General features: G+C 37.3%; 1 protein-coding gene across 11 annotated transcripts in view; it reads left to right on the forward strand.

Annotated features, from left to right (window-relative positions):
* LOC128866418 (uncharacterized) overlaps positions 1 to 27,509 on the forward strand; it is a 168,290-nt gene that overhangs the window by 122,499 nt on the left and 18,282 nt on the right. For 7 of the 11 annotated variants that reach the window (XM_054107134.1, XM_054107133.1, XM_054107132.1 and 4 more), the window contains 8 exons: positions 11,317 to 11,902; positions 11,980 to 12,228; positions 19,848 to 20,353; positions 20,439 to 21,160; positions 21,467 to 21,484; positions 22,045 to 23,530; positions 23,589 to 23,861; positions 23,954 to 24,310. In XM_054107134.1, coding sequence (XP_053963109.1) covers positions 11,734 to 11,902; positions 11,980 to 12,228; positions 19,848 to 20,353; positions 20,439 to 21,160; positions 21,467 to 21,484; positions 22,045 to 23,530; positions 23,589 to 23,861; positions 23,954 to 24,310 — 3,780 coding nt within the window. In that variant the 5' untranslated portion in view covers positions 11,317 to 11,733. The remainder of the gene's footprint in view (positions 1 to 11,316; positions 11,903 to 11,979; positions 12,229 to 19,847; positions 20,354 to 20,438; positions 21,161 to 21,466; positions 21,485 to 22,044; positions 23,531 to 23,588; positions 23,862 to 23,953; positions 24,311 to 27,509) is intronic. The other 4 variants (XM_054107129.1, XM_054107128.1, XM_054107130.1 and 1 more) reach the window with 4 other exon arrangements.

The raw sequence follows: 27,509 nt of genomic DNA on the forward strand, positions 1-27,509 counted from the left end.
ATTTATCTACAGTGACGGTAATATTTTCTACATTTCCAGTTTTGAAAGAATTTAGAACCAATTATGCCTGTGGTATCAAACAGTGCGTTTTTCGGAAAGTAAATGGATCAGGCGAGAGAATCGCGTGATGATACCTTTCACTCTAAATAAGGCAATTTGTCTTACACCTACTGCCATTAGTGCACAAAAGAGTCTTTTTGTTAAAAATCTGTTTCAACTTCTAGCCCATTCACCGAATCTATGAGGTAAGCAATGGCCCGACGCCCTTAATTCTGTACAAACTGGGTTTCACCCTGGTATCTGGTATCAAAACTTTTCGTGCATTAAATGAGTCCTTCCTGATTTTTGTGGTGTATTCCGGTCGTTGCACAGTAGAAAATTGCGGTCGTAAATAAAAACAAACATTTAAGTATTAGTAAAACCATTTTTCACAGTGATCGATAGACATTACGTAAGATAAGAAAAATCAAGAAATAAGTTTTGTAATTGGTTTACATGAAACGGTAGAGACAGTCCTAATTCGAGCAAAAACGATGCGATTTTATTATATTTACAAAATGCTCAAGCTAATTTTTGCAAATTGGCCATTGTAGCCGAATGGATTGGTGCGTGAGTAACATTCGGAAGTGCCCAGGTTCGAATCTCCGTGCATGAAACACCAAATGATAGAAAAAAGAAGTGTTTTCTAATAGCGGTCGCTCCTTGCCAGACAATGGCAAAATTCCGAATGTATTTCTGCAATGAAAAATCATCTCATAAAATTTCATCAACCGTTCGAAGGTTGAATTAAATATTCATTCAAGGAAACACTGTTCTAAGATAATTTCGCATATCCATTGTCCAAATTTGTAATTAAGTAATTAAGTAAGTAAGTAATAAAGTAATTTTTATTACGCCCAAACAGGTCGGCGGTTTGATTTGAAATTTATGTGGACACTTCTCGCTGAAATAATAAATTAAAGTCAAAACAAAAAGAAAAAACAATTGTGAAAGTGGGGCGAAAATGAAATTATACAAATTTCGTCGCAGAAATCTGGACCGATTCACTAAAGCATATAAATGAAAAATAAATCTTTTCACCATTCCCATTAAAAACTTAGCCAGGAAATCGCAATCCTATTTCCTATATGAAATGCGATCAACCTCAAAACGAACTCGCGTATCGATAGTCGTCTCTCTACAATTTGTAAGCTGTGAAGTCACATTTCTATTTGATCACAGTACGTCCCATATATGTTGTATATTAAAGACGCACAAATATAAAATTTGTATGGCATTCATTGGGCATACCTACTTTATTTCATAGAAGGAAAGTACAACAATTTGTTTTACGTTTTCTATGAAACTGCAAGAGAACGAAGCGAAATAATTTTTGATAGCTGGATATATCCTCTTTCGTTTGATATTCTTATTAATATCGTGGAGTGAATATACACTGACTCACAGCTTATTTGACGCAGCCAAAAAAAAAATTATTAAAATATCAAATATATTTTATGGTATTTCCATTACAGAAAAAAAATCGTATATTTATTTGTATTGTTAAATACCATGTTTTATTTAATAACAAAAAAAAAATCAAAAAAGTTTCTTCATAAGAAAGATATGGCAAATTAAAATAATTCAGTTACAGTTTTGAGGTCACAGCTTAAATGATGCACTAAACTTAAAGTATTCAAAAAACATAAACACATTAATATTTCGATTTCATGATTACGGCTAATACTTAGTAGGGTATCCCTTTTGATTCATAGATTCTACAAGTTTTGCTGTATAATCGGAACTAATTTTATCCCATTCTTTATGTAGTGCCCGTTTCAGATCAGGAGCTTTAGAAATATTACGCTTTCTTATTTCTCAATAACGTTAAGATCTGCCTTTGTGCAGGTGTGTGTACTATGTGTGGGCAGTTCCAGATAAGCAAAGTTTTTACCATACCAGACGTATGCTTGGGATCGTATGCTTGGGATCGTTGTCTTGGTAGAACCTAAACGTATCCTTAATGCCCATTTTATCCGCAGTTTGTACTAAGTTATCTTTTAGCAGATCCAGATACATCTCTTTATTCATGTTTTCTTCGATAAATGTTGAATTTCCGACGCCTGAATAGGACATGCAACCCCATATCATCACACTGCCCCGTCGTGTTTAACTGTGGAGCGTAAATTACATGGTTGAAACGCGGTGTTTGCTTTTCTCCAAACTCAGGACTTCCCATCAGACATGAAAAGGTTAAATTTGCTTTCATTCGCAAAAACAACGGACTTCCAGAACGAAATGTCTTTGTTCAAATGTTGTCTGCAAAACTCTATTCTTTGTTTTCTATTACGAGCATTAATCAACGGCAGTCCTTCGATGAAAATTTTCTTCACACGGAACTCTACGAGCAGTTTCAGGGTTACAGATCTTGCCTAAGTATTTTCGACCTCGTTCGTTAATTTTGGAGCGCTTAAATCGGGGTTTTCTTTAACTTTTCGAACAATCCACCTCTTATCTGTATCATTAAATATTTAATTTGGCGCAGATCTGCCCTTATCTTCCATCTTCTATCCTGCTTTGGTGGCGAAACCTTTCTATAATGTGCTGGACAGTTGAGAAACTAATAGCAAAAATTTCTGTAATTTTTCGTTGGCTTTTGCCCTCTTCGTAATGAGGTCCGTTTTCCCATTTACAAAAATTTACATTTTTTCAACTTTTCTTTACAACAATTTTTTGAGAATGACTTAAGACGTTGAGCTAAACAGAAAAAAATACATTTCACCGTTATTGCATACTCAGAGAAGATATAAAATACATTGCATCATTAGGGCTGTGAGCATATTTTGATGAGAAAACTATTTGTTTCTATATTTTTTCAGCAAGATTTGTTTTTGTTATTGTTCTTTCTGCAGTACATAATATCTCATTACAAGTCGTATGTATTTTTTTCTATTAAATTTAATAAACATCGAGTCATTTTCTTTTTTCTAAAAAAAGTATTACCTGCATCAAATAAGCTGTGAGTCACTGCAAGTATTTAAAACCCTTCTTTCTTCTGGTTGCTCTACTCTTTTCCATGCTCTCTATTCCTTTACTTTGCTCCCCTGCAGTTTTTGTTCTCTATACAAACATTTACTTGTATGCTCTTTCTAGTTATTTACTTTATGCAGTGTTGTGATTGCTTATCATCCATCGCTGATTGCTTTCACTAAATATAAATTTTTTCCTTTTTCGTTTAGTGTAGTTATTGTTGTGCATTGACTTTTTTGCATTTTGTTTTTGTATACATAATATTTTTAGTTAACCTTTAATTGTGGCGTCTCTATTTTGTTTTGGTCCGACTATTTGTGTTTTCACTTTTTCTTATTCCGTTGTTTCTTCGGTTTGTTGATGAAAATTGTGGTTTATGATTGTAAATAGTTCGTTGTTTTTGTTGTTGTGGTTTTCAGTTATGAGTTGATAATGAATTTTGTTTTACATTATTGTTGTTTTCTGTATTTGTAATGCACAGGAAATCAACAATTCTCGCGAAGTTCGAGGTCATTGTTTGGTCGATTAATCTCATGATAATATTACTATAACCGATTTCGATTCGTTACTTGCCTGCTCGCTCTATGGAAAAATTTGTGTGGAAAAGCAACAAAAAATTTTACCGACCACAAGAGATTTTCAGCTCATTTTTTGTAGATTTTGAAGCCCTTGGCACGTAAGCAACTTGGTGAAATCAGCGCCTACAGCAAAATAGTGATGTTGCATGAAATTTTTCTTTCTGTGAATTGCGTATGTACAGCCCGCGAAAAGCATCTTAAATACTTTTACCAGTTGTGACTATTTTTGTGTGTTTCTTTCTATGTTAATTTTTTTAAGTATTGCTCATGATTTAACACAAAAAAAACCAAATCAAATCCAAATTTCCAACTTCATACAAACATAGAAAAATATAACATATTTTCATACATATTAGGTGTGCAACGGAGTATTCACTGTTTTTCTGACGAAAATCCAACTTTATTCTGAAAAAATGGTTACAAGTGAATCATTGAAAGTATTGCCGATAGCTGGCTACTACTTTTTCCCATCTTTCTGGTAGCCTCTTTTGAGGCTATCCACGGATCAAGCCATTTTTTGATGTCTTTATATGAATGGAACTGCTGGTCAGCTAGACCATGTGCCATCGATCGGAACAGGTGATAATCGGACGGCGCAATATCTGGGGTAGGATTTCCTATTTCAGTGTTTCCAGGTAGGTTTTAATGGGTTTGGCAACGTGAGAGCGAAATGGATTAGCGGGTAACTCCTAATATTGAAGCAAGCTCTTATTGCGTTTGACACGGATCCTGATTGAGCAATGCCTCCAATTTAGCGTCTTCGAAGGTTTTTGGCCTTCCTTCACGCGGACGGTCGTCAACATTAAAATCACCGTCTTTGAAGCGACGGAACCAATCTCGGCACATTGTTTCACTGAAAGCAGCATCTCCAAACACTTTTTGTAGCTCTCGATGCGCTTCAGCCGCCGTTTTTTTTCTAATGAAAGAGGAAAATCAACACTTCCCGCAAATTACGATTATTCGGCACATTTTCACAAACCCAAAAGTATACCTAATACATTATCAGATTTTAGTATGATAAAGTGCAATTTGAAGCTTCTAGAAAATCACCTTTGCTCTTTTTTAATATTTTCCTTGACGGTGGTTTGTATTTATCCAACATATAAAATTCACCAAATTTGTTATTTTAGCGTTAAAAGAAAGTGATTTAAATTTTCCAGTAGTCTAATTCGAACTGACCGAGCCGTGTTTAGTAATCACAACAGGTAGCAGTCGCTTTGATATGACGACTTGAATAAATTATTTTTTAATAGTACTATCTACTTCTTTTTAAATTACTAATGCTGACCGCCGACTGACTACCATTCGGAGAACGTAAGTTCGAATCGCGGCGAAACACAAAAAAGAATAAAGAAAAAGCGGTCGCCTCGGTAGGCAATGGCAAGCCTCCGAGTCAATTTCTGCCATGAAAAAGCTCTTCATAAAAAATATTTGCCGTTCGGAGTTGGCTTGAAACGGTAGATCTCTCCATTTGTGGAACAACATCAAGGCGCACGCCACAAATGGGAGGAGGAGCTCGACCAAACACCCAGAAAAGGTGTACGCGCCAATTATATATATAATAATTTCTTTATTAATTAAAAATACGTATTTGGTAGTCTCAATCGAGGGAGTAATACGATGATTTCGTTAAAAACTACCAGGAGGAGATAATTGTTAAAAATAATAGGGGCTGCAAATTACATACGTACATGTACAGTGTACTCTCTCCTAACGGACACCTCACTTAAACGGACCCCTCGCATAAGCGGACATTTTTTTCAGTATCCCAAAGATCCTTAGAGATTAAAGATAAAGTTTTCTCCTTTAAGCGAACAACTCTCGCATAACAGGACGCGGACACTTTTTCCCCTCAGCAAGATATTTTAGTTCTCTCATAAGGGGACAGCGTAAAAACTCTGCCTGGGAGTTATTAAAATCAATAAATTTGTTATATGTTCTTTATTTCATTCAAAAAGCGTGGGAGCAAGGGAGTCCATTTGAGGAGAAAAAACTTCCCTAATGGCGATAGGACGGTTATACCGCAGAAGATGAGTTTCCACTATCGGCAGTTCCTCAGTTCGCCAACATTGTTAATCTAGCTCAGAAACAAATTCAAGTTGACGTCGAAACTATATTAATTTACATAGGTAATCAAGTCTTTATAAATGATGAAGAAACAAAAAATATCAATACTGAGGTGGCATCTCTCGCTGGTCAACTCTTTTGAAGATGACCTAGAAAATGAGAACGACGACCTCACACAGCGACTTCAACGGCATTGAATTTCTTACTGATCTTCATATGTATACACCACCAAGGTATTGAAATGAAAGGAAAAATTCGCGAAACTAAAATTTCTGACTTTTTTAAATGAATTTGAATACCTTGCATAACAAAGTTTGTTTTTACATTTGTCGTTTGCTTACAAATTCTGTTTATTTTCTCAAATATTTATGTGTATATCTGTGCTGCTTGTGGGTATAAAACTGATTAAATATTTAAGATCAGTCACAAGCTATTTAAACTCTTTTTACACTTCTCTCATAAGCAGACACCTCCCATAAGAGGACAAATTTATCAGTTTCTTAGGTGTCCTATATATATGTATATGCAATAAGCGAATTCTTGTGCTCTTCCCAAGTCGCTAAGTGGCTGACGAATTCAGAGCAGCTAATAAACTGTACTTTTTTATAGAGGTGGGTAACATTAAATTAGTAACACCCTGCTGTGACAGCTGACTTGTTGTTGTTGTTGTTAATAATTGTTTTAATGTTAGTTTGCCTTAACAATTCATCATGAATAGACTCATTACTTTAAAAAAACATGGTATAATACGATTTGATAAGCCACAAGCTATTGTTGGAAGGCCATTACATCTAGAAAAAGTCACAGGTGGAATCACTGGTCACCTCGTTCGTGCGATTTAACTCCTTTGGAGTATTTTTCCTAGGTTAATATAAAGTCGCTTGCTGACGCCGATAAACCACACATAACTGAACATTTGAAAGTCACCATCCAGTGTACGCCATAGATGCGGCAGATGAAGCTGCCACATTCCGATCTTATCTTCCGAAATTTATCTGCCAAATAAAGCCAATTTAATTGATATTAAAACAATTCTTTTTTGTTTTATTTCTACTAAAAAAGCAGAATATATATATATATATACAATATATAATTGGCGCGTCCATCCATTGGCCGAGCTCCTCCTCCTATTTGTGGTGTGCGTCTTGATGTTGCTCCGCAGAATACAGTTATTTATTTCTTCCATTGCCTTATAAAAGTCATCTCGAATTTTTTTATCTGCCGTAATAAAATTTAAATACTATTTTAATATAAGAAGTGATTAAATTTTATAAAAAATTCTGTAACTTTATGCAAACCATTTAAATTTTATTCTGGATTCTCGTAGAAACATTCAGTAAAAATGTTTGATTGGACCGATTTTTGCTTAGGGCGATAAACACTTAATAGGAAAGATTTTTTTGTCGATTTCGACAGAATGCCAACATCGCTAACAACTTTTGTTTTAAGTCGAAGAATCTTCTACAAAAGGGCGGGGACTAAAGTAAACAAAATGTAGATTTTATTGTGTATTTTTGCAGAATATCTATACAGTAACAACGTGTGTGCTTCAACGATTTTTTTTGTTAGAGAATAAAGTTCCAGAAATGGGTGTGGTAGGTGACCAAACTATAACTGCGCAGAAGAATCCAAATGCCTTTTATTTTATTGCCAGCTAAACGAAATTAAGGCTTTGTAAAACAAATTTAAGAAAATTGGAAGAAATGGATGCTCTAGAAAATGTATAAATTATTACACTAGAAGTCTAAAACTTTCCAAATACATTTTTTGGATTTTAATGAATTTTGTGTGAATAATTTAGTGCTCCCTTTGAGAAGTAAATCCAAGCCCTCAGCCTCTCTTAAAAATATCAAAATCTCGTTTAGATCATATTTCAATGTTCCTGCATATCCTCTCTTAAAATCAGCTAAAAGTTTAGGACGTCAGAGTTCTATAAATTGATATGAACGAAATAGATTTTCAATATTTCCCAATTTTGTTCAAGGGTATAGCGTCCCATTTCGTAAATGTTAAACCTTTAAGTAAATTATGAACACATGTGACATGTCATTTGTGTTACCATTCTCAAAAAATAGGTAGTGCAAAAAGCAAACGCTATATGGCCCACCCTGTATATACCAAATTTTATAATAATCGCTCCAGTACTTTTTGAGTTCATCGATGACATACTGACAAACATTCATTTTTATATATAAAGATTTTTTACTTCTTATTTTTTTTTATTTATTTTTGTATTATTATTATTATCTATTATTATTATATTCCCTCGCCACTTCATTTTCGCGTTATGTTGCATGTTTTGAATTTTGTGATGTATTTATATCGGCTTTAATGTTCAAAAATTTGAGGTTATTGACAAAACTTTTGTGAATTATCCCAGTTGCACACACAATAAAAGGTAAGGTTTGTGCTGTATTTTGTTTCCAGTTTGCTTTGAATTCTATTATTAAGTCATTCATTTTTCGTATATATTCTATGCATATTCGTATCACTGGTTGTGCTTATTTCAATGAAAATGGTGGTTTTTGTTCGTTTGTTTTTTAGATTTTTATCCGGTCTATTGTGGGTGATTGTTCTGTCTGTTCTTATGGCGATGTCCCAGTATATCGTGTATTCCTCATTTTCCAATATATTCTCGGGGTTGTATTCGTAATAGGGTGAAGTATTTCTTGGTGTAGTATTTTTGCCATATTGTTATGTCTTTCGGTGTATTCACTTCCTACCAAAAGACGACATCCAGAAATAATGTGGTCTATGTTTTCTGTATTTATTTGGCAATTGCGACATCTGTCATCAATAATCCTAGTATCTTTTAAAATATACTTTTGGTAGTTTTTTGTCAAGATCACTTGATCTTGAATCGCAATTAGGAACCCTTCTGTTTCAGGATACAACTCGCCTTTTTTCAACCATGTCCTATCTACATTAGCATCGTTCATTATATGAATGTGTCTTCCATGAAGTTGTTTCTATGATAATTTTGCTTTTTTCTTCGATTGTTACAAGGGGCAATGTTCCTTGTGTGTTATGTAGATTAAGTGGTGAATAATTTTTGCCTGCTAGGGCTATTGCTTTGTGCAAACTGTATGTGTGTGTGTGGAAGAATTCACGTAGTGATATTGTTGGGTTATTGTGTAGGTTGTGAATATCTATGATCCCTCTACCTCCTTCTCTTCTGTGTAAAGTTATTCTTTGTATGCATGAGTTAGGATGTAATTTTCTATGTCTTGTTAGGTGCTTTCGTGTGGTTATTTCTATATTGTTTAAATCTGTTTCCGACCATTTTAAAATTCCAAAAGAATATGTTAGTACTGGGATAGCATATGCATTTATAGCTTTGGTAATGTTTTTAGAATTAAAATGTGTTTTAACTATTAGAATGAGGCGTTGTTCATATTGCCTGCATAGTTGTTTCTTTATTAATGTGTGGTCTATTCTGGTACTCTGTTGAAATCCTAAATATTTGTATGACTCGTTTGCTTCCATATTTTATTATTAATATTTTTATTTAATTTTTTTATTATTTTTGTTATATTTTTAATCATTCTTCTCATATATTCACCAGAAATAAACCTATTCAAATTATTATTATTTTTTCACAATCTACTGTTTATGAAAGAGGTGGTAACCCGAACATGCACTTCAAATGGTAACTTTCGCACTTCATTTCGCATTTGGCATTTAATTAGCTGTTTAAATGCATCAATAATAATAAATGCATCTTACCTTAGGAAGGGTTGCAGATATGAGCGTTATCTTAAAGGACTATTTTCGAAAATGAGCTGTATACATTTTATAGTAGTGTCAAAAATTCTCCTTAGTAAGTTTTCTGTATAATGCGGTTTTTTAACGTTCATACCTTAACTAATTTTATGTGTAGCTGAAATCATCCGTTGCTAGCGCTGCGTTATCTTTTTTTTTATTTAACAATTCTATTGTTATTTAAGCTTTAAAAAAACAAAAATTTTATGTGTGAAAGCTTTTATAATAAAAGCATTTTTGGAGGTCGGCAACGAGTTCCGACAGTGCTCTAAACCACAGATGGAGATTTTTTTTTGTTCCATATTACCCACAGAGTTTGTAATCTTTTAGTGGAGTATGCAGCGTGATAAACCTGGTTTTAATAAGTTTTCAAAACGAACACCTGAATTTAAATATAATAATAATAACACTCCGTAACCGTAGTGCAACTCTGTTAGCTTTCAAGTGTCATCAACTACAGATATAAAGTTTCTTTCCGGTTTGTATCTAAAAGAAGTTCGAGCATGTTTGTTTTTTGATACTGTGAATATAAATAGACTTTTTATAGCAAAAACCAAAAATCTCAACAAAATTTCAAATTTTTTAGAAATATCGAGTATGCAGTTTTATTTTGCCCATTGGTTGGTATGGTTAGCACTTTGCAAGTTTAAAGTGGCTTTTAAAGTGAAGATTTTATGCAGCTTTTCAAGCAACGATTGCTCGAAATTTCTTTCTTTTTATAGAGAAACTGTGCAACTCCGTATGCAAAAACCAAAAAAAAAAAAAAAAAAAATCAACGCCATTTTTGAGCCACTTACACTTGCACTTTATTATATCATAACCCAGTGAGCGGTAAAATTGGATACTTGAAAATTTTCCAAAAACTCTGATTAAAACTAGCGCTCGCCTCGTTAGTTATGAGATTTTAGTTCTTCAATTAATTATAATAAATAAAATAATTAGAATCGTTCTTTCTATTTGATTGGATCCGAACTTTATCTACCCACCACATAATTTGAGGGAATGGCTTAGTCATGTAAAAATATTTTTATATTGATTAAAAACACAATGCAAATTTATAGTTGAAAACATACTTAAGTTATTTATTCTTTCTTTACATTCTTAAGTTACAAAAGCAAAAGAAAATAATAAGATTCTTCACTTCACCAAGCGATCTTACGAATCCCCAACCTTGACCTACCCGCACTATCCAAATTATAGAATTTACATACATACATACTCTATGCTCATGCATATAAACATATGAACATGCATACATATGTATGTATACCCAAGATTTATATACATCCGTGAACTTGACCTTGAGTTGCGTTATGACAACGTCCTTGAACTTTTAGTAGCTCGATTATGAAAAATTAAATTTTATTTATGCAACAAAGTTATTTTTAGGCTTGAAAAGAAAAACACGCAGACTGCTGCAGTCGAACGGAAATTATTTTTATATTAAACTCTCGTAACGTGGTTGTGTTGGGGCTATGAGTAGTGTGGTTAGTGTTGTGTCTGCTGCTATTTTAAAATTGAGAATTACACGGGCAATGCGAGACAGAATTCTCAATGCAACAGTGCTGAGAGAGTTACTGAGACGCTATGCCAGTTAACAGCCATGCAGAGCGAGCGAATGAGTGTGGATGATAGAAAAGAAAACAAAAACGTGTGCTGCCCACATTGCTCGTCCAACGTGTTGCATGGCAAGTTGTTTGAAGCGAACTCGTTGGTCGTTGTTCTGGCAAACTTGTCTGGTACACGCTTCCAACTTGTTTGCTCGGCAACTCATACTCTAACTCAAACTCGAACTCATACAAGTACTCATATCAAACACTTTTTGTTTTTATATAGTAAAAATAGTTCCCTCATCTAATTTATTTTACTGACTTGCATTTTTCCACTCTTCTATTTACAGCTACAACAAAAATGACAGGAACGCAGTGAAAATCTGTCTCTGTATTTGTATTATTGTCAAAAAATTTTAAAAATGTAGAAATATGCGAAGTAAAAAGTAAATACTAATAAATTGTGGGAGTAAAATTGAGGCAGCTGGAAGCGCACAAAATCTACAAAAGGTGGAAATAAAAAGCAAATTGACATTACGCACATTTGGCAACAAAAGCGGGGAAGGAGTCCCAGGAATATATAAAATATATTGTTCGAAGGAGAATAGCATTTAACGAAATTTTGTTCTTGACAACTTTCAAGTCACTGTGGCGTGCAAGGCGTAGTTAGCAAATATAATTCCTCTTGTGCAAACGTCGAAAGAAAAGCCTTCAAAATTAAACGCAACAATAAAAAGAAACCCCACAGCAATCATCCATCCAGTTTGATGAAAAACATGGACAAAAATGCCGGCGGCGACGGTAGCGATGGCAAATCGGGTGTCGGCGTCGGTCTGGGTGGTGGCGGCAGTGGTAAGGCCGGCTCTAGCGCCAGTGGGGGCGGTGGAGCCGGTGTGCATGATCCCTCCGCATTGTTGGATGCCGCCTCGTTATTTGGTAAGTATTTATATTAAAATTATTTTACTGTTGTGTCCAAATGCTAAGTGACATAATTTTTGTAATTTAATATGCAGCCTACTGGGGTCGCGATCCAGCAACTGCCGCCGCAGCCGCTTCCAATCCGCTATTTAATTCGCAATTTAATGCCGCTGCGGCAGCCGGCCTGGGCTTATTGCAGAACCCGGCTAGCGCGGCAAATGATCGCTATTCGATAGCAGCAGCTGCAGCGGCCGCCGCGTCACATCATCATCAGAATACCATGGCGGTGGCGGCATCACAAGCAGCTAGTCTGGCTAGCCTGCACCCAGCAAGTGAGTTAAACTGTACGATCGTTGTAACTTTATAGTGTATACATTTACGTATGTATACATGAAATTAGAAGTACCTTTAAGAAATTATTTTTTTATTATTATTATTTTCCCATAAATCATACAAAAGAAAATTTCAATACCAAATGTCTACGAAGGGTTAAGGGATTTCAGAGGTGTAAAGTTTTATTTACGTCTTTCCGTTTTTGTGTGCAACATTGAAATAGCAGTGCCTTCAGTTTTTTGAGGTTTGTTTTGAACCCTTGCAGCACGTTATAGGACTGCAAAGCAAGCAAGCTGTCTGAGTGCTCTGGTCACCTTGCAGTCACACCTTAATTTGTTCTGCGCCGTTATTTTCGTTTTTTCAGCGATCAGAAAAGTTTAGTTTTTAATTATTAATAGTACATCAATAGGTCTGTTCATGTAAAAGTTCTCCAGTAAGTTGCCAATAATTTAATTGAACGCAAAACCAGCAACAATTTGCAAGTTTTACCAACAGCTGATTAAATTGTTGGCAGCAAAATTCACAAAAATTAAAATGTTTTTCACTTGAGCTACCTCGGATTAAATTAAAAAAAAAAAAATGAAGCAAATAAAATGCAAAATAGGGAGCTTCGGAATCATATGATTTCATTTTGTCCACAATGAAGGTTATAGGTATGTTTTTATGATGGAACTCCCTTCCCACAGCCCCCAGGCCGCGCCACCACTCTCATTCGTCACTAATAATGGAATATTTGCTTAAATTTAATCTAAAAAATCTTAGTTTTTCCTATTTCCCACTATTTATAGCACACTCTAGACTTCATAATCCGCATAAGCTGTTCAACTATGACCCAAATGCAAAGTTCAAAAACGGTTTGATATAGAAAATTAATAAAAATAATTTTGCTTGATATTTTTCTGATTGGTTGTTTTGATTTTATTCAATGAGGCATAGCAACGCATGCCGGGTATTTTAATCTTATGGTTATTAATAAAAAATTATTTTCTATGAAATTCTTTTATATACATACATATCCTAAATCCTTCAAAACTACTCCTACGCGAGCGGGGTCGCGGGTTAAAGCTAGTAACTTATACGAAAAAAAATTTGGGAATTTTTATTTCGAATTACAAGTAAGCGGTCATTTAAAAATTTTTTTCAATGGCAAAACGTTTCATATCCCAAGCGGGAGAGCAGTTAAAACGTTTTTCCACTATGCACAGCATCTATACTGATGGCTTTTAAAACGTTGTTCCATTGAGCAATAGGGTTTGTAGGAACTCATTTAAAATATTACTATCGAAAAAAAAAATAATATTTATAAATAAATAGTATATTATACAATGCTTACAGTTTATTTATTATATTTAATACAAAACGTTACTTCGGCATCAAAACAAAAATGTGTTCAAAATAGAAATGAAATTATTCCAAAAACTGTGAATTTAGCTTTGAGCCCTTTTACACAATAACTTCCCACATACCTTTTTTGTTTACTTCTTTTTAAAAATAATTTCCGAATGTTTTCACGGTCACTTTTACATAAATAGGGCGAAAAACCATCGTGTAAGTGTGCTCTTTCAAGTAAAAGGTTTATATATTGGGTTGGAGAAAAAGAAATGTCGTATTTGTGATCGACATTTTACGCTTTATTTAACGTACTTAGAATTATCCGATTCAAGTCAAATATGCCCCGTTTTGTTCACAAACTTGTTACCATTTAGAAGGCAACTTCATCATCCCACCTTTATAAAACCGCCCAACCTTATTTGCAAAAAACTCAGACAACCAGTTTTCGCAAGCCTCTTTTGAGGCCAACTTGGTATCACCAAGGGCGTTTTGCATGGACCGGAAGAGATGATAGTCACTTGGTGCCAGGTCCGGACAATATGGTGGGTGCGATAGGACATCCCATCCGAGCTCCCGTAGCTTCTGGCGGGTCATCAAAGATGTGTGAGGACGAGCGTTGTTCTGGTGGAACACAACACCATTCCTATTGACCAATTCTGGCCGCTTCTGGTCAATCGCCTGCTTCAAATGGTCAAGTTGCTCACAGTAGAGGGTCGAATTAAGGGTCTGGCCATAGTTGAGCAGATCATAGTGGATAATTCCTTTCCAATCCCACAAAACACACAGCAAAATCTTCCTGGCGGTCAATCCGGGCTTGTCGATGGTTTGGGCCCGCTCGCCGCTTCTCGACCACAATCTTTTCGCTTGGCGTTGTCGTACGTGATCCACTTTTCATCGCCAGTCACCATCCGTTCAAAAATGGGTCAAGTTCGTTCCGTTTTAGCAGAGAATCGCAAGCGTTGATTCGGTCCAAGAGATTTTTTTGCGCCAACACGTGTGGCACCCAAACATCTAGATTTTTTTGGAATCCAATCTTCTGCAAATGGTTCCAAACGGTTTTGTGGTCTACACCTAGTTCCTGACTAATCGAGCGAATGCTCACATGCCGGTCTCTTTGGATAATTTCAACGATTTTCTCAGTCTCTACGACGATTGGCCTACCAGTAGTGGGTGCATCTTCGACATCTACTACACCAGAACGAAATCGATCGAACCAACGCTGTGCTGTGCGAATCGTTACAGTATCAGGCCCATAAACTTCACAAATTTTTGCCGCCGCCTTCGTTGCATTTTTACCTCTAAGGTAGTAAAAACGTAAAATATTACGAATTGCTTGCTTGGTGGACTCCATCTTTGCCGCGCAATAACTTAAGACTGAAACGTACGATTATGGATAATCAGTACAAATCTGAAGCCATCTAGCTTCGGTAATTTTGCATTTAGGATCCTTATATAAATTTTGTTTGCAAAAAGCAGTTTACAGTGACGGTACGATATGAAATTGCGTTTTTAATACTTCTTCTTCTTCGAGGCTCACTCAATTCGATCAAAGACGATAAAAAAACGTTTGTTCATTATACTTTTATTCTTAGAATTTTACAAAATAGTCCATTATTTGACTAACACTAAATTTTTCGCAATTGAAATAGCAACGCCAATCACAAACCTAAATAAAAACAATAAATAAAATAAAATTACAGCAACTACACTTAAAACGTTTTTCCACATTACTTGTTCTGGGGCGTTTTTTTTTTTTTTAGGGATACTTTTGTTTTTCCTGGTTATATATGCATTTCCACTATTTCTAAGCTTTTTGTTTTTATTATCACTCTACTTTTCAACATTACATTTCCGTTTTGTACCTCTGTTACACTTATCAATTACCTTCGACAATTGCGATCGTAACATTTTGCGTGTAACTTACAACGTTCTTCTACGGACTGACTTCTTCTAATTGCTTTTTAATTGCCTTGGTCCCATGATGGAAAGAATAATGAGATGGCGCCTATCGTGGTCCCGTTACTTTGCGCTCAGCGAATTTGACAACTAGTTACGTGATTTTAGCTCCAGTATGGCCAGATTACCATTTTCGTAACTTGATTTAGCATTTTTTTTTTTGTTATTTAGTCTCGGACTTTTAGTTCTTTCTTCATGACATTTTTCTAGTTGTTCTAATTAAAATGTCATGTTTATAATTTTGTAAAATATACATTTTTTAATAATTATTTAAATAATTCACTCAGTTTTATTTAGCTTTACTTTTTTTAACATCTGGTGGCATTGCCCGCGATTGCAGGTGTTGTTGGTGTTCTTCTGCTTTCGGCAGTCAAATCTCTCTCTCGCTACTGCAGTGTTGCCTAGCTTTGGATATAAAAACGCACTAAAATGCCCATTCAAAGAAAATAACCCAACAAATTTTTATTGAATCACTTAAAGAACTTTGTATGCGTGACAAATTGTCTTTAAAATGTGCGTTTTTTTAAATAAATGTGTTATGCTTATGTACAATTTAATTTATGAGGTGTTTTTGTTAAGCGAGACCCTTTTGTTAAGGGAACGACTTTTTTGCTATATTTGAAGTTATGTAACTAGATAAGGTACTCTTTTTGTAAAAATGTCAGTATGGTTTCTTTAGTATTTTCTGGTATTTTCTTGTTTATTTTTACAATGAATATAACTCTTAATGTCCTATGTCTCACTAAGGATTGATGACCGGAAGAAACGATTACACCTCTGTGGTTTTAATTCGCATTCAATAAATTCAAAGGCTTTTTAAAATGTGTAAAAAGGTTTTCAATCTTAAGAACAGTTGAGAGAGGGGCATTTAATATTTTTGCATAACCTTAAATGGAGCCAAAAATTAAATTTGCACTTTCAAATTATCAAATTTTATAAGAGTAAAAAAATTTTCATTCGCACTAAAATCTTCTCACAGTGACCTTTCTTAACTTTATTTTGTTTAATAATATAGTTTGTTTTTTAACTTAAAGTTTCGGTATCTTTAACTTAAAAAAAAGAAACAAACACGAAACTAAAAAATTTTTGTATTTTGGGTATAAAAAAGCACTAAATTTATTGCGAAGAGCAAATGGTTGGCAATACTGCACAACTCAGCAAACGTGACGTCACGTACACTCTGATGGGCGCAATCTTCTTTCTATCATTCTTGCCTCATATCAGCCTTGGTCCGAAATTTTAACTTATTTGATGCTTTAGAGATGCAAGAGAGTAATAGTAACGGAAATCTGCAAAAAAACACGTTTTGCAAAAAATGGCTTTTAAAACGTTATTCGCGGCTCCGCTTCAATTGCAATTCGCAAATTTTAATTCATTGTAATGTTGACTTTTGTTTTGAATTAAAGCTTTACTTTGCTACCAATCAGCTGTTTTTCTCACTTGCAAATTCTTACAAGTAAAAATTTATCCAGTAAAAACTTGCAACTTCCCCTCAAAATTAAATGTAATTTTGCTCTCTCACTACTTGCTCTTCCCCTACTTTGCAAGTTTTTTGGGTACATAAACACCAAAACGTGATAATTTTTAAGAACTCTTACAAATTATTTGCTTCATGAACAAATCTAATTTCCACGCGTGCGCTTTCGGCTACACAAACCAATTATCTGTTTTGAGTTCTGGAATAATTTTTTTCACTTTTCATATATCTTTTTCTAAATGGAAAAAAAAGAGTCGTATGTTCTCATTTTGCCTAGTTCATATCCAAAGTAAAAATATGGATTTGCATATGTATTAGTGAAAAAATGTGTATGTGTTAGTTTCCATCATGCAGTTCTTGTAGGGTGTTTTGTTCAATGCCAACTACTACTCTGTTTGATCGGGTTTATCTCGCCGCGCCTGTGGTACTTTGGTGAACCCATTTGCTTTGCGTTCGATGAGCCATGAGTTCGAATTCCGGGTAGAATTGTAACTTTGCTACTTCTTTCATGTAACAAATGAAATTAATTTCGGTAGGGAGTGAAACAGCAAACGCATTTGCAATTACGATAAGATGTCGTTTGAAGAAAACGCTCCTAGAATAAATATCAGTACATGACTTCACATTTCTAGATGCATCACCTACCCAACTGTGTGGATCTGAAGTTTGAAAGTGTGTATACATGAACTTAAACTTGTTTTTATATTTATTTGTTTCTGTTTTTAATATTTTCAAAGAAATTAACTGTTTTTAAACTAAAATAACATCAAACTCAAAAAAGTTCCTTTTCATTAAGAACAAAACAAAAAAAATTTTTCAGTAAACATTTTCTAGAATACTTGTATGTTGTGCCATCACGAATATATTGTACAGGGTGGCTGATGAATTTTGCTACATTAAGAAACTCAAATAACTTTTTTTTTAGTGTATGGAATTCATTTATTTTTTTTCAAGTTGAAGGTCATTAAATTTTATTAAATGTAGCTTAACTAGTTTTAAAAATAATTGAATTTAAATGCCCCCCATGCTCGTTGATACAAGTTAGGCATCTTAGTAAAAAGTTGTTCATTGCTGCTTTGAGAGTTGCGACAGGAATAGCCGCAATTGTTGCCCGAATGGATTGTTTTAGTTCATCCAAATTTGTTGGCTTTGTTTTATAAACTTCTTGTTTACATAGACCCCACAAGAAAAAGTCAGGTTCAGTAAGGTCAGGCGACCTGGGGGGCCAACGAAATTCGGAGTTTCTTGAAATCAGTTTATTGGGAAATTTTCGTCGCAACTCTGTCATAACAGTCTGGGCTATGTGAGACGTTGCCCCATCTTGTTGAAACCACACAGAGTTGAAAGGAATTCTCTTTCGGCGTAGTTCTGGATAAAAAAATTCTTTCAGCATTTTCAAATAACGGTCTCCAGTAACCGTAACGGTGTGACCATTTTCTTCAGAAAAATAAGGCCCGACAATACAGCGTGAAGAAACCGCACACCACACTGTCACGCGAAGAGGATGCAATTCCGTCTCGTGGAGTATCTGTGGGTTAGAAGTACTCCATATTCGGCAATTTTGTTTGTTCACATTGCCGTTTAAATCGAAATGGGCCTCATCAGACATGAAAAGGCAGTTTAACATGTTTTGGTCTTCTTCCACCATTTGCAGGATCTTCTGGCAAAATTCCAAGCGAATCGGCAAGTCTGCTGCATTCAGTTTGTTAACCATTTGAATTTTGTAGGGAAATAAGTCTAAATCTTTGTGCATTATTGTTTGCAAAGACTGTCGGCTGACACCAAGTTGAGCAGATAAGCTTCTTGTTGAAACCCTTGGATTGCTTTGTATAGCTGCAGCTACAGCAGCGATCGTTTCTTCCGTCCGAACTGGTGGGTTTCGATGATAAGGCCTTCTTGCGACTGTTCCTTGCTCAGCAAAATTATTCACCAGTCTCATTATGGTCCATCTGCTCGGGGGATCGCCGCCAAACATCCGCCTGTACTCTCTCTGTACCAAAACTACGGACTCCAGTGCGTGATAGCGGCGGACTATCCAAATTCTTGTTTGCGTGTCCCAGTTATCCATTTTAATAAATTTTAAAGATCAATCTGCAAATTAAAATAAAAATGGAACAGATAACTTAAAAAGAAAAAAAGTTATTCAATTTTTTTTTGGTAGCGGCTTTCATCAGCCACCCTGTACATACATGCACACGTTGACAGCTAATTAGAAACGCAATATTTTGACCAGTTTTGAAAACTTTTCCTTTATTTTTTTAATTTTCATAAATTATTTACAAAACATGCAACAAACATCTTATATATTAAATTTTGTATAAGATTTATAAAAATTCGAAAAAAATGTCATCGAAATTTCTAACTCTAATTTGGTTATGCAGTTTTATAGTCCATTAAATTTATAATAAGGTTTAATAGAGTGCAAGTTTGAAGTGGCTTAAAATTCTTGTTGATTTTTAATAATTTTTGGTCCTGAAATTTTCCCAATACAACGAATGCACCACATTTTTTCGTATTTTTTCTTGATTAGTTCAAATCACGAAAAACTATTGGAAATCCCTCATTTAAACTATCTTTTGTAATTTTTATTTTATTTTACTTATTTTTATTCTATTTTTTAATTTTAATTTAATCTATTAGATTTGAATGTAAAATTTTCATTTTACTTTTTTTTTATTTTATTTGAATACTTAATTTTTTTACTTTTTTATTTCATTTAATATATAATTTTATATCTCATCTAATTTTTTATGTAACATAACACTTTTTTTTTGTAATAAAACTAAACTCCTGCAGTGAAGCAGACTTAAATGAATCTTCAATTTCTTAAATTTTTCCACTTTTCTCCCTCCCTTCTCTCGACAGGTTGGTGGTCTATGGCTCAACTGGCAGCTCAAGACTACTTCACCCGTCTGCAAGCTTCTGGTCTGTCGCCGTTTGCGCATCCCGATGTGATGGCTGCTTTTGGTCCAGCGGCACTGGGCCTAGGTGGAGCAACCGGTGCTGGCGGTACAGGTGTGAACAGCGCTGGGGGCGGTGTCGGTGCTTTGGGCGCTGGCGCAGGTGGAAGCAATGTTGGCAGTGGCAACAGTGCATCGTCTAGCAGCAAATCGAGCAAATCCCGCAAAGAGAAACGTCAGCAACAGCAGCAGCAACAACAACAGCAACAACAAAATCTAGCTGCAGCAGCAGCGGCGGCAGCAGCAGCAGCAGTAAGTGCTAATCCTGCCGCCGCCTTGGCCGGTATGCACGGACTGGTCGGTGCTGGCGGATCGCTCAATCCCTCCTCGATGGGTATGGTTGGTAGTGGCAGCACAGGCAACACCACTGGTGTTGGTGGTAGCAGCGGCGGCAGTAGTTCGTCGTATAAAGTGAGTTCGTGTGTTGATGTGTGCATTTATTGCTTTTAATTTGTGTAATCTTCCTAATGCATTTGTGTCGGTCTAAATCTTATAGTCGAGTTCAACCAGCTATAGTAAACCGTCGGTGAGTCCAGTTCTACCGCCACCGCCCGGTTCGGCATACGATCCGGTGCAGCTGCATAAAGAACTGATGGCAATGCAAGCGGCCGCAGCATCTGGTAGCTCTTCCAGTTCCTCATCATCGAAGAAATCCTCATCGCACCACCATACACAGTCACATCAGAGCAGTAGCAGCGGCAGCGGTGGTGGTAGCAGTGGCTTAGGCATGTCCAGTGGAGCTTCCACTTCCCTTGGCGGCAACAACAGCAGCAATAGCTCAAATAAAAACTCTTCAATGAGCAGCGTCAGCAATGCGGCAATGCATCATTTGAGTGCGCTAGGCGGCAATGTTGGTGGAAGCAATTCAACGGCGCACCACATCAATGCGTTAATGTCGCCGCATGGCTCATTGGGCGCCAGCAGCGGTATGGGTAGTGGAGGTAGTAATATGGGTGATGCTAGGAGTAGTGCTGGCAGCAACAGTTCGGCTTCGAGCAGCAAAGCGGAGCGGGACAAAAACAACGCTTCGCTAAATGCGCTCAGTTCGCTCTCACAATTCGGCGCACTCGGCATGAGTCCGCAGCAAAGTATGCAAGCGGCAATGAATGCGTTTGCTGCATCCAATCCAGCAGCTGCGGCCGCTGCAGCAGCAGCAGCCTCGGCGGCAGCAAGTGGTGGCAAAGGTGGCAAGGATTACATGCCAACGGGTATACTCAGGTGAGTTAGCGGGGAATATTGTTATTTGTATTTGGCTACATTTTTGTTATTTATGAGAGCAGTATGAGTGTGGCAGTTATAATGAAGGGTGTTTATAAGGGTGTGCAGCAGTGCAAATAACTTTTTATTTTGTATGGTGTGGCGCTTGCAAATATTTTGGGTTTTAGTGCAATTTTCTTTTCTAACTTTAATTATAATTTTTTTCTGCATTTCTTTTATTCTCGGCATTTGGTACGTTTTTCCACCACAAACAAATGAATTTATCACTTTTGAACACTCATAAAAAATACTCCTTGGTTTACGTAGTGCTGCACTGGAAGGAAAGTAAGATCCTCCTTTTTGTTAATGGCTCTTTTGATATTGTTGTTGTATACATACGCATATTCTCATTTGTTTATCTGTGACCAAAATGCAATAATATCTGGACATGAGGCTTTTACATTGAAATTCTGATTATGAAGAATTTATTTTTGGACACAGATATATATTTCCATACACACATACATACAAAGTCTTATAATTTAACAGTTAATCGGGTAAAAGATTCACACAGCATGCTAACATCCATTTTTTTCGCTGGAAAGTATTTAAAATTTACATTATGCCAACTAAATTGAAGTTCCAAATTTACATACAAACGTTTTTAGAGCAAAATGTTTTCCAAACTCGTGTACATTTATGAAATTCTCTCACTCTCGCTGTCTCAAAGTCACCATCACACAAATATTCATCGCTTTTATTTTGTTTATTTTATCTCGTACGTACACTTTATTCGCACCAGGAATGCAACTCTGTGTGTCTTCAAAGTACTATTTCATTCGACTAATATGGTTTTTATTTTATACTTTTCAACTTTTCTGCTCGCTCCTGGATTCGGCTCATAGTGATCATCAATCCCTGCTGGGTGTACGCCTGCCGCCCGATACGGAGATTATCAAGTACACGTCGTCCATTGTGGGACCAAAAATACCCGGTACTACTTCGCGTGGTCGTAAAAAGACTATTTCAGACGAACAACAACAACAACAATTACTTGCACAACAACAACTCCAACAACAACAACAATTGCAAAAACAAGAGCTAGACGCCACAACAAATGCACTCTCCTCTCTGCTTGCAATTCCAGGTCTGAGCCCGGCCAAGCGGGCTAGACTCGAAATGGAGTATGCAGCAATGGCGGCGGCGGTGAATGTCGCCCAACAGCAACAACACCAGCAACAGGTGCAGCAGCAGCAACAGCAACATCAACAACAGCAGGCTCAGCAACAGCAGCAACAACAACAACAGGCTCAGCAACAGCAGCAGCAGCAACAACAGCAGCAACAACAACAATTACAACAGCAACATCAACACGCTTTGAATATGGCAGCCGCTAGTGGTTTTGGTGGCATTGGTGTTGGCGGTACAAATGCAAGTTCGGCAGCCCAAGCGGCCGCAGCTGCAGCGGCTGCGGCTGCCGCGCTTGGACAATTAAGTGGTCCGGCTGCTGCAGCTGCACTAAGTGCCAGTGGTCTTGGCATGGGGGCACCGATGGGTCTTCCCGGTTTGGGCGGCCTGGGTGGTCTCGGCAGTGTCGGTGGTGTTGGAGGCTTAAGCAGCACTGGACGTCTAGATCCACATTCGATGGGTCCAACTTCACTAAGTGCTACGTCCAGTAATAGTCGTGACTCATCAACAGATCGCGTGGAAGTGATAAAATTACCGCCCACAATCACCTCAAATGGCGCCTACAATTTATCAAATAAAAATAAAGACTTGCTCGATCTGACGGGCGACAATAGCAGCGGCGCGGGTGTGAATCTCAGTATGAAATCATCATCGTCTGCCACATCAACGGCAAGTAATGCCGCAGCAGCAGCATCGGCGCTGATCGGTACAGCTGCTAATCCCATTATGATCGAGGACTACGATGCCCCGTTGAATTTGTCAATGAAACCAGCTGACAAGCAGAGTTCTGCAGGTGCCATGGCATCATCTATGATCGGTGGCAGCAGTGACTACAGCAGCCCAGTAAATATGGGCGGCACTGTGGCGGTTCCTTCAGGAAGCGGTGGTTCGAATAGCTTGCAAAGTCTGACCTCGATAACTGCAGCGCTGGGCGGCGGAAGCACCACCCCACTACCATGTGGCGGTGGCGGCAGCAGCGGTGGCAATACGGGAAGCAGTGGCTCGGCCGGCTCTAGCGGTGGGGGAAGCAGTGGCGATCGGTCAGGACAAGCGCCGTTTAAGGAGGGGCGACCACGCAACCTGGGGCGTGGCGTGTCTAAGCCGAAAAAGAACACAGTTGCTTCGCTGTTGGCGCAGTCACGGGCAGTGGGTATAAAACCAATGCTAGCCACACAACAGTTGCTCCAACAAGGCGCCGATTTGGTAAGTGTGAATAATTGCAATTAGTCAATTGGCAAATAGTTTAAACTACACATTGCAGGAAAAAATTCGACAGGCGCTAAATGAAGCGAACGCACAACTGGACCTTTCCACAGATTCTGAAAGCGTCGCAGCGGAAAGTGGTCTCTCCGAATCTGAGAGCGAAGATGCAAACATTCTAAATGTGACCGAGTTGCGCGTGCCGCTCGATTTGGGTTGGAAGCGTGAAACAGTCATACGTGGGCTAACCAAAGCGGGTCAGATACGCGGGGAGGTGGTGTATTATGCCCCCGGTAGCACAGTGGCGCTCAAGAACATTGGTCAAGTGATCTCTGTGAGTTTGTAGACAACTTTTTCTAACCTCTTTTGTGCGAAATTAAAGTATGTGCGAGTGTGATAATTTAAATTTACACATTTCCTTTGTAGCATTTGGAGAAGAATCCATCGAAGCTAACGCGCGACAACTTCAGCTTCTCATCCCGTGCTATTGTTGGCTCATTTTTGCAGCCCGCACCTCCGCCATATGCCAACGATGGTGAATACATACGCATGACAGATGAAGATGTAGCCAAACGTTTGGAGGATTTAAAAATTTTTACGCGTCAAACATTGAATGTGGAACAGCGTATTGAGATCGCTAAGCAACAACAGGCCATACGCGATGCAAAAAAGCAACAAAAAGAAGAGATGGCGCGCAACAAAGAAAAAGCACGGCAGGAAAAAAACGAGAAGCTTGAGCAGCAACGAAAAGAAAAGGAGTTAAAAAACCAGCAAATGATTGAGGTGAGTTATGGCTAGTGAAGGGGAGGAGCAAATACATGCATACAGCAATTAAGTGTGGATATTATAGAGAGATGCTAAATAACTCACTCACCAGAATTTTTACGACATAAATGAAAACTAACTAGAGAATCCAGTAATGCTGAGACAGTGTGGGGGCGATATTGGGTGTTCCATTAAGACCGAATATTTTGAATTTAACGCTTTTAGTCAGTCGTACAGAGGTGTTGTATGCCAGCTACGATGTGTGAACTTTGAAATTCAGCCATTCTGGATTACACGAACGCACAACTAATAGAAATTGTAGAAATTGACTACTGAATAAAGTGTTGCTACAACAACAAGTTTTACGGAAAGGGTTTTAAAATATTATTTCGCAACGCACTGATGTGAATTCTACACCACGATCATGAGATTTGACGCTGTTAGATTTCTTTTTAGTGATTAACTCTTCGTCAACACGACGACATGTGTTCTTATTTTCAAGCTGTGTCATGTTTTTGTTGTTGTTGTATCAGCATAAATATTCCCCGTGTATATACGAGGAATGCTGCTGAAGTGACAGTCCTTGACCCGATATAAATCCGGGTCGTTCCGCTTACGTAGAACTGACTGTCGCGGGAACGGCCATGTTTCGTTGTTGTTGTTGTTGTTGTAGCAGTAAGAGAAGCCCCGTCAGTGTAGAGTATATCAACGGTCGTCTTCGTCAGGCTCATCTAAAGGTAGGCCCAGGAAACATGCTGTTTCGACAGGTTGCGTCCAGATGGAGAGGGATGTTAGATGAGTGGGGTTTAAAGGGCATGTGAAAAGGTGGTTAGTGTCGTGCGGAGCACCTTCACATGACGGACATGTGTTTGGTATGTCGGAGTCAATTCTGGAGTTTAACCTGCTACAAGATCCAGAACGTAATTGTGCCAGTGTTACGCGGGTCTCACCGGGAAACTGGAGCTCTTCATCTGCTATAGGTGGTAGTTGGACTCCGATTATGGCATTCACTGGACGGAAGCTTATGAAGGTGGTAACAGTCTCCCGGTGAATGTTGCTTAATGTCTGTCTAAACACTGTCTGGTCCAGTAGGCGTCTGTTTGTTTTGTCCTGGATCTCGTCGGCGTAGTGTAGTCGTCGCATGTTTTCATTGTTGTTTTTGTTGCAGCAGCATAAACATTCCCCATACTTACATACGAGGAATTCTGCTGGAGTGGCAGTCCTTGACCGGATATAAATCCGGGTCGTTTCGGTAACGTAGAACCGACTGTCGTGGAAACGTCGCATGTTTTGCTTTAAATTTAAAGTTATACAGTATTTGCTTTAATTTTGATTAAAAATTAATTAAACATGAAAATATAGTCCATTGTTGGCATTATGGACAAAAAATAGGGGCGACGTTCCAGGGTTAAATTATTCGTCAAAAGCAACGACGTTGCGAGACATGCATATTTATCTGATAATACAGGGTGGCTGATGAATTTTGCTACATTAAGAAACTCAAATAACTTTCATACACTAAATGGAATTCACTTATTTTTTTTCAAGTTGAAGGTCATTAAATTTTATTAAATGTAGCTTAACTAGTTTTAAAAATAATTGAATTTAAATGCCCCCCATGCTCGTTGACACAAGTGCGGCATCTTAGTAAAAAGTTGTTCATTGCTGCTTTGAGAGTTGCGACAGGAATAGCCGCAATTGTTGCCCGAATGGATTGTTTTAGTTCATCCAAATTTGTTGGCTTTGTTTTATAAACTTCTTGTTTACATAAACCCCACAAGAAAAAGTCAGGTTCAGTAAGGTCAGGCGACCTGGGGGGCCAACGAAATTCGGAGTTTCTTGAAATCAGTTTATTGGGAAATTTTCGTCGCAACTCTGTCATAACAGTCTGGGCTATGTGAGACGTTGCCCCATCTTGTTGAAACCACACAGAGTTGAAAGGAATTCTCTTTCGGCGTAGTTCTGGATAGAAAAATTCTTTTAGCATTTTCAAATAACGGTCTCCAGTAACCGTAACGGTGTGACCATTTTCTTCAAAAAAATAAGGCCCGACAATACAGCGTGAAGAAACCGCACACCACACTGTCACGCGAAGAGGATGCAATTCCGTCTCGTGGAGTATCTGTGGGTTAGAAGTACTCCATATTCGGCAATTTTGTTTGTTCACATTGCCGTTTAAATCGAAATGGGCCTCATCAGACATGAAAAGGCAGTTTAACATGTTTTGGTCTTCTTCCATCATTTGCAGGATCTTCTGGCAAAATTCCAAGCGAATCGGCAAGTCTGCTGCATTCAGTTTGTTAACCATTTGAATTTTGTAGGGAAATAAGTCTAAATCTTTGTGCATTATTGTTTGCAAAGACTGTCGGCTGACACCAAATTGAGCAGATAAGCTTCTTGTTGAAACCCTTGGATTGCTTTGTATAGCTGCAGCTACAGCAGCGATCGTTTCCTCCGTCCGAACTGGTGGGTTTCGATGATAAGGCCTTCTTGCGACTGTTCCTTGCTCAGCAAAATTATTCACCAGTCTCATTATGGTCCATCTGCTCGGGGGATCGCCGCCAAACATCCGCCTGTACTCTCTCTGTACCAAAACTACGGACTCCAGTGCGTGATAGCGGCGGACTATCCAAATTCTTGTTTGCGTGTCCCAGTTATCCATTTTAATAAATTTTAAAGATCGATCTGCAAATTAAAACAAAAATGGAACAGATAACTTAAAAAGAAAAAAAGTTATTCAATTTTTTTTTGGTAGCGGCTTTCATCAGCCACCCTGTATATTGCCTACATAACCTCAGTGCACTTAGTTCTGTCATAAGTTCAATTAAAAGATTTTCAAAGCAGTGGGATTTTAAATTTTAGATTGAATTTCCACTTAAAATTTTTTTTGCAAAAATATTTTATTCCAAAATACATTAAATTCAATTTTTTCCGCAGTGGTCTTGTATTGCATTTTCTCTACAGTTAACAATTTTTTTTTAATCTATCCGGTTTTGGATCCATTTAAAACTCTTACTTTATCCAAAATTTACACTTGTACCAAAAATTTATGGGATATAAAACTGCATAATCAAAATTTGTCTACGAATTTTTGTTAAATGTGGGTTTAATGCAGTCTACATGTCTTCCGCCGAGGCATCACGCGCCACACAATCATCATTAATCTAAATTTTTCAGAGTTAAAAACAAATAGTTATTTGCACTCACTTCCTTTATT

This window comes from Anastrepha ludens, chromosome 6 (assembly GCF_028408465.1).
Source record: "Anastrepha ludens isolate Willacy chromosome 6, idAnaLude1.1, whole genome shotgun sequence".
In the NCBI taxonomy this organism is placed as follows: Eukaryota; Metazoa; Arthropoda; class Insecta; order Diptera; family Tephritidae; genus Anastrepha; species Anastrepha ludens.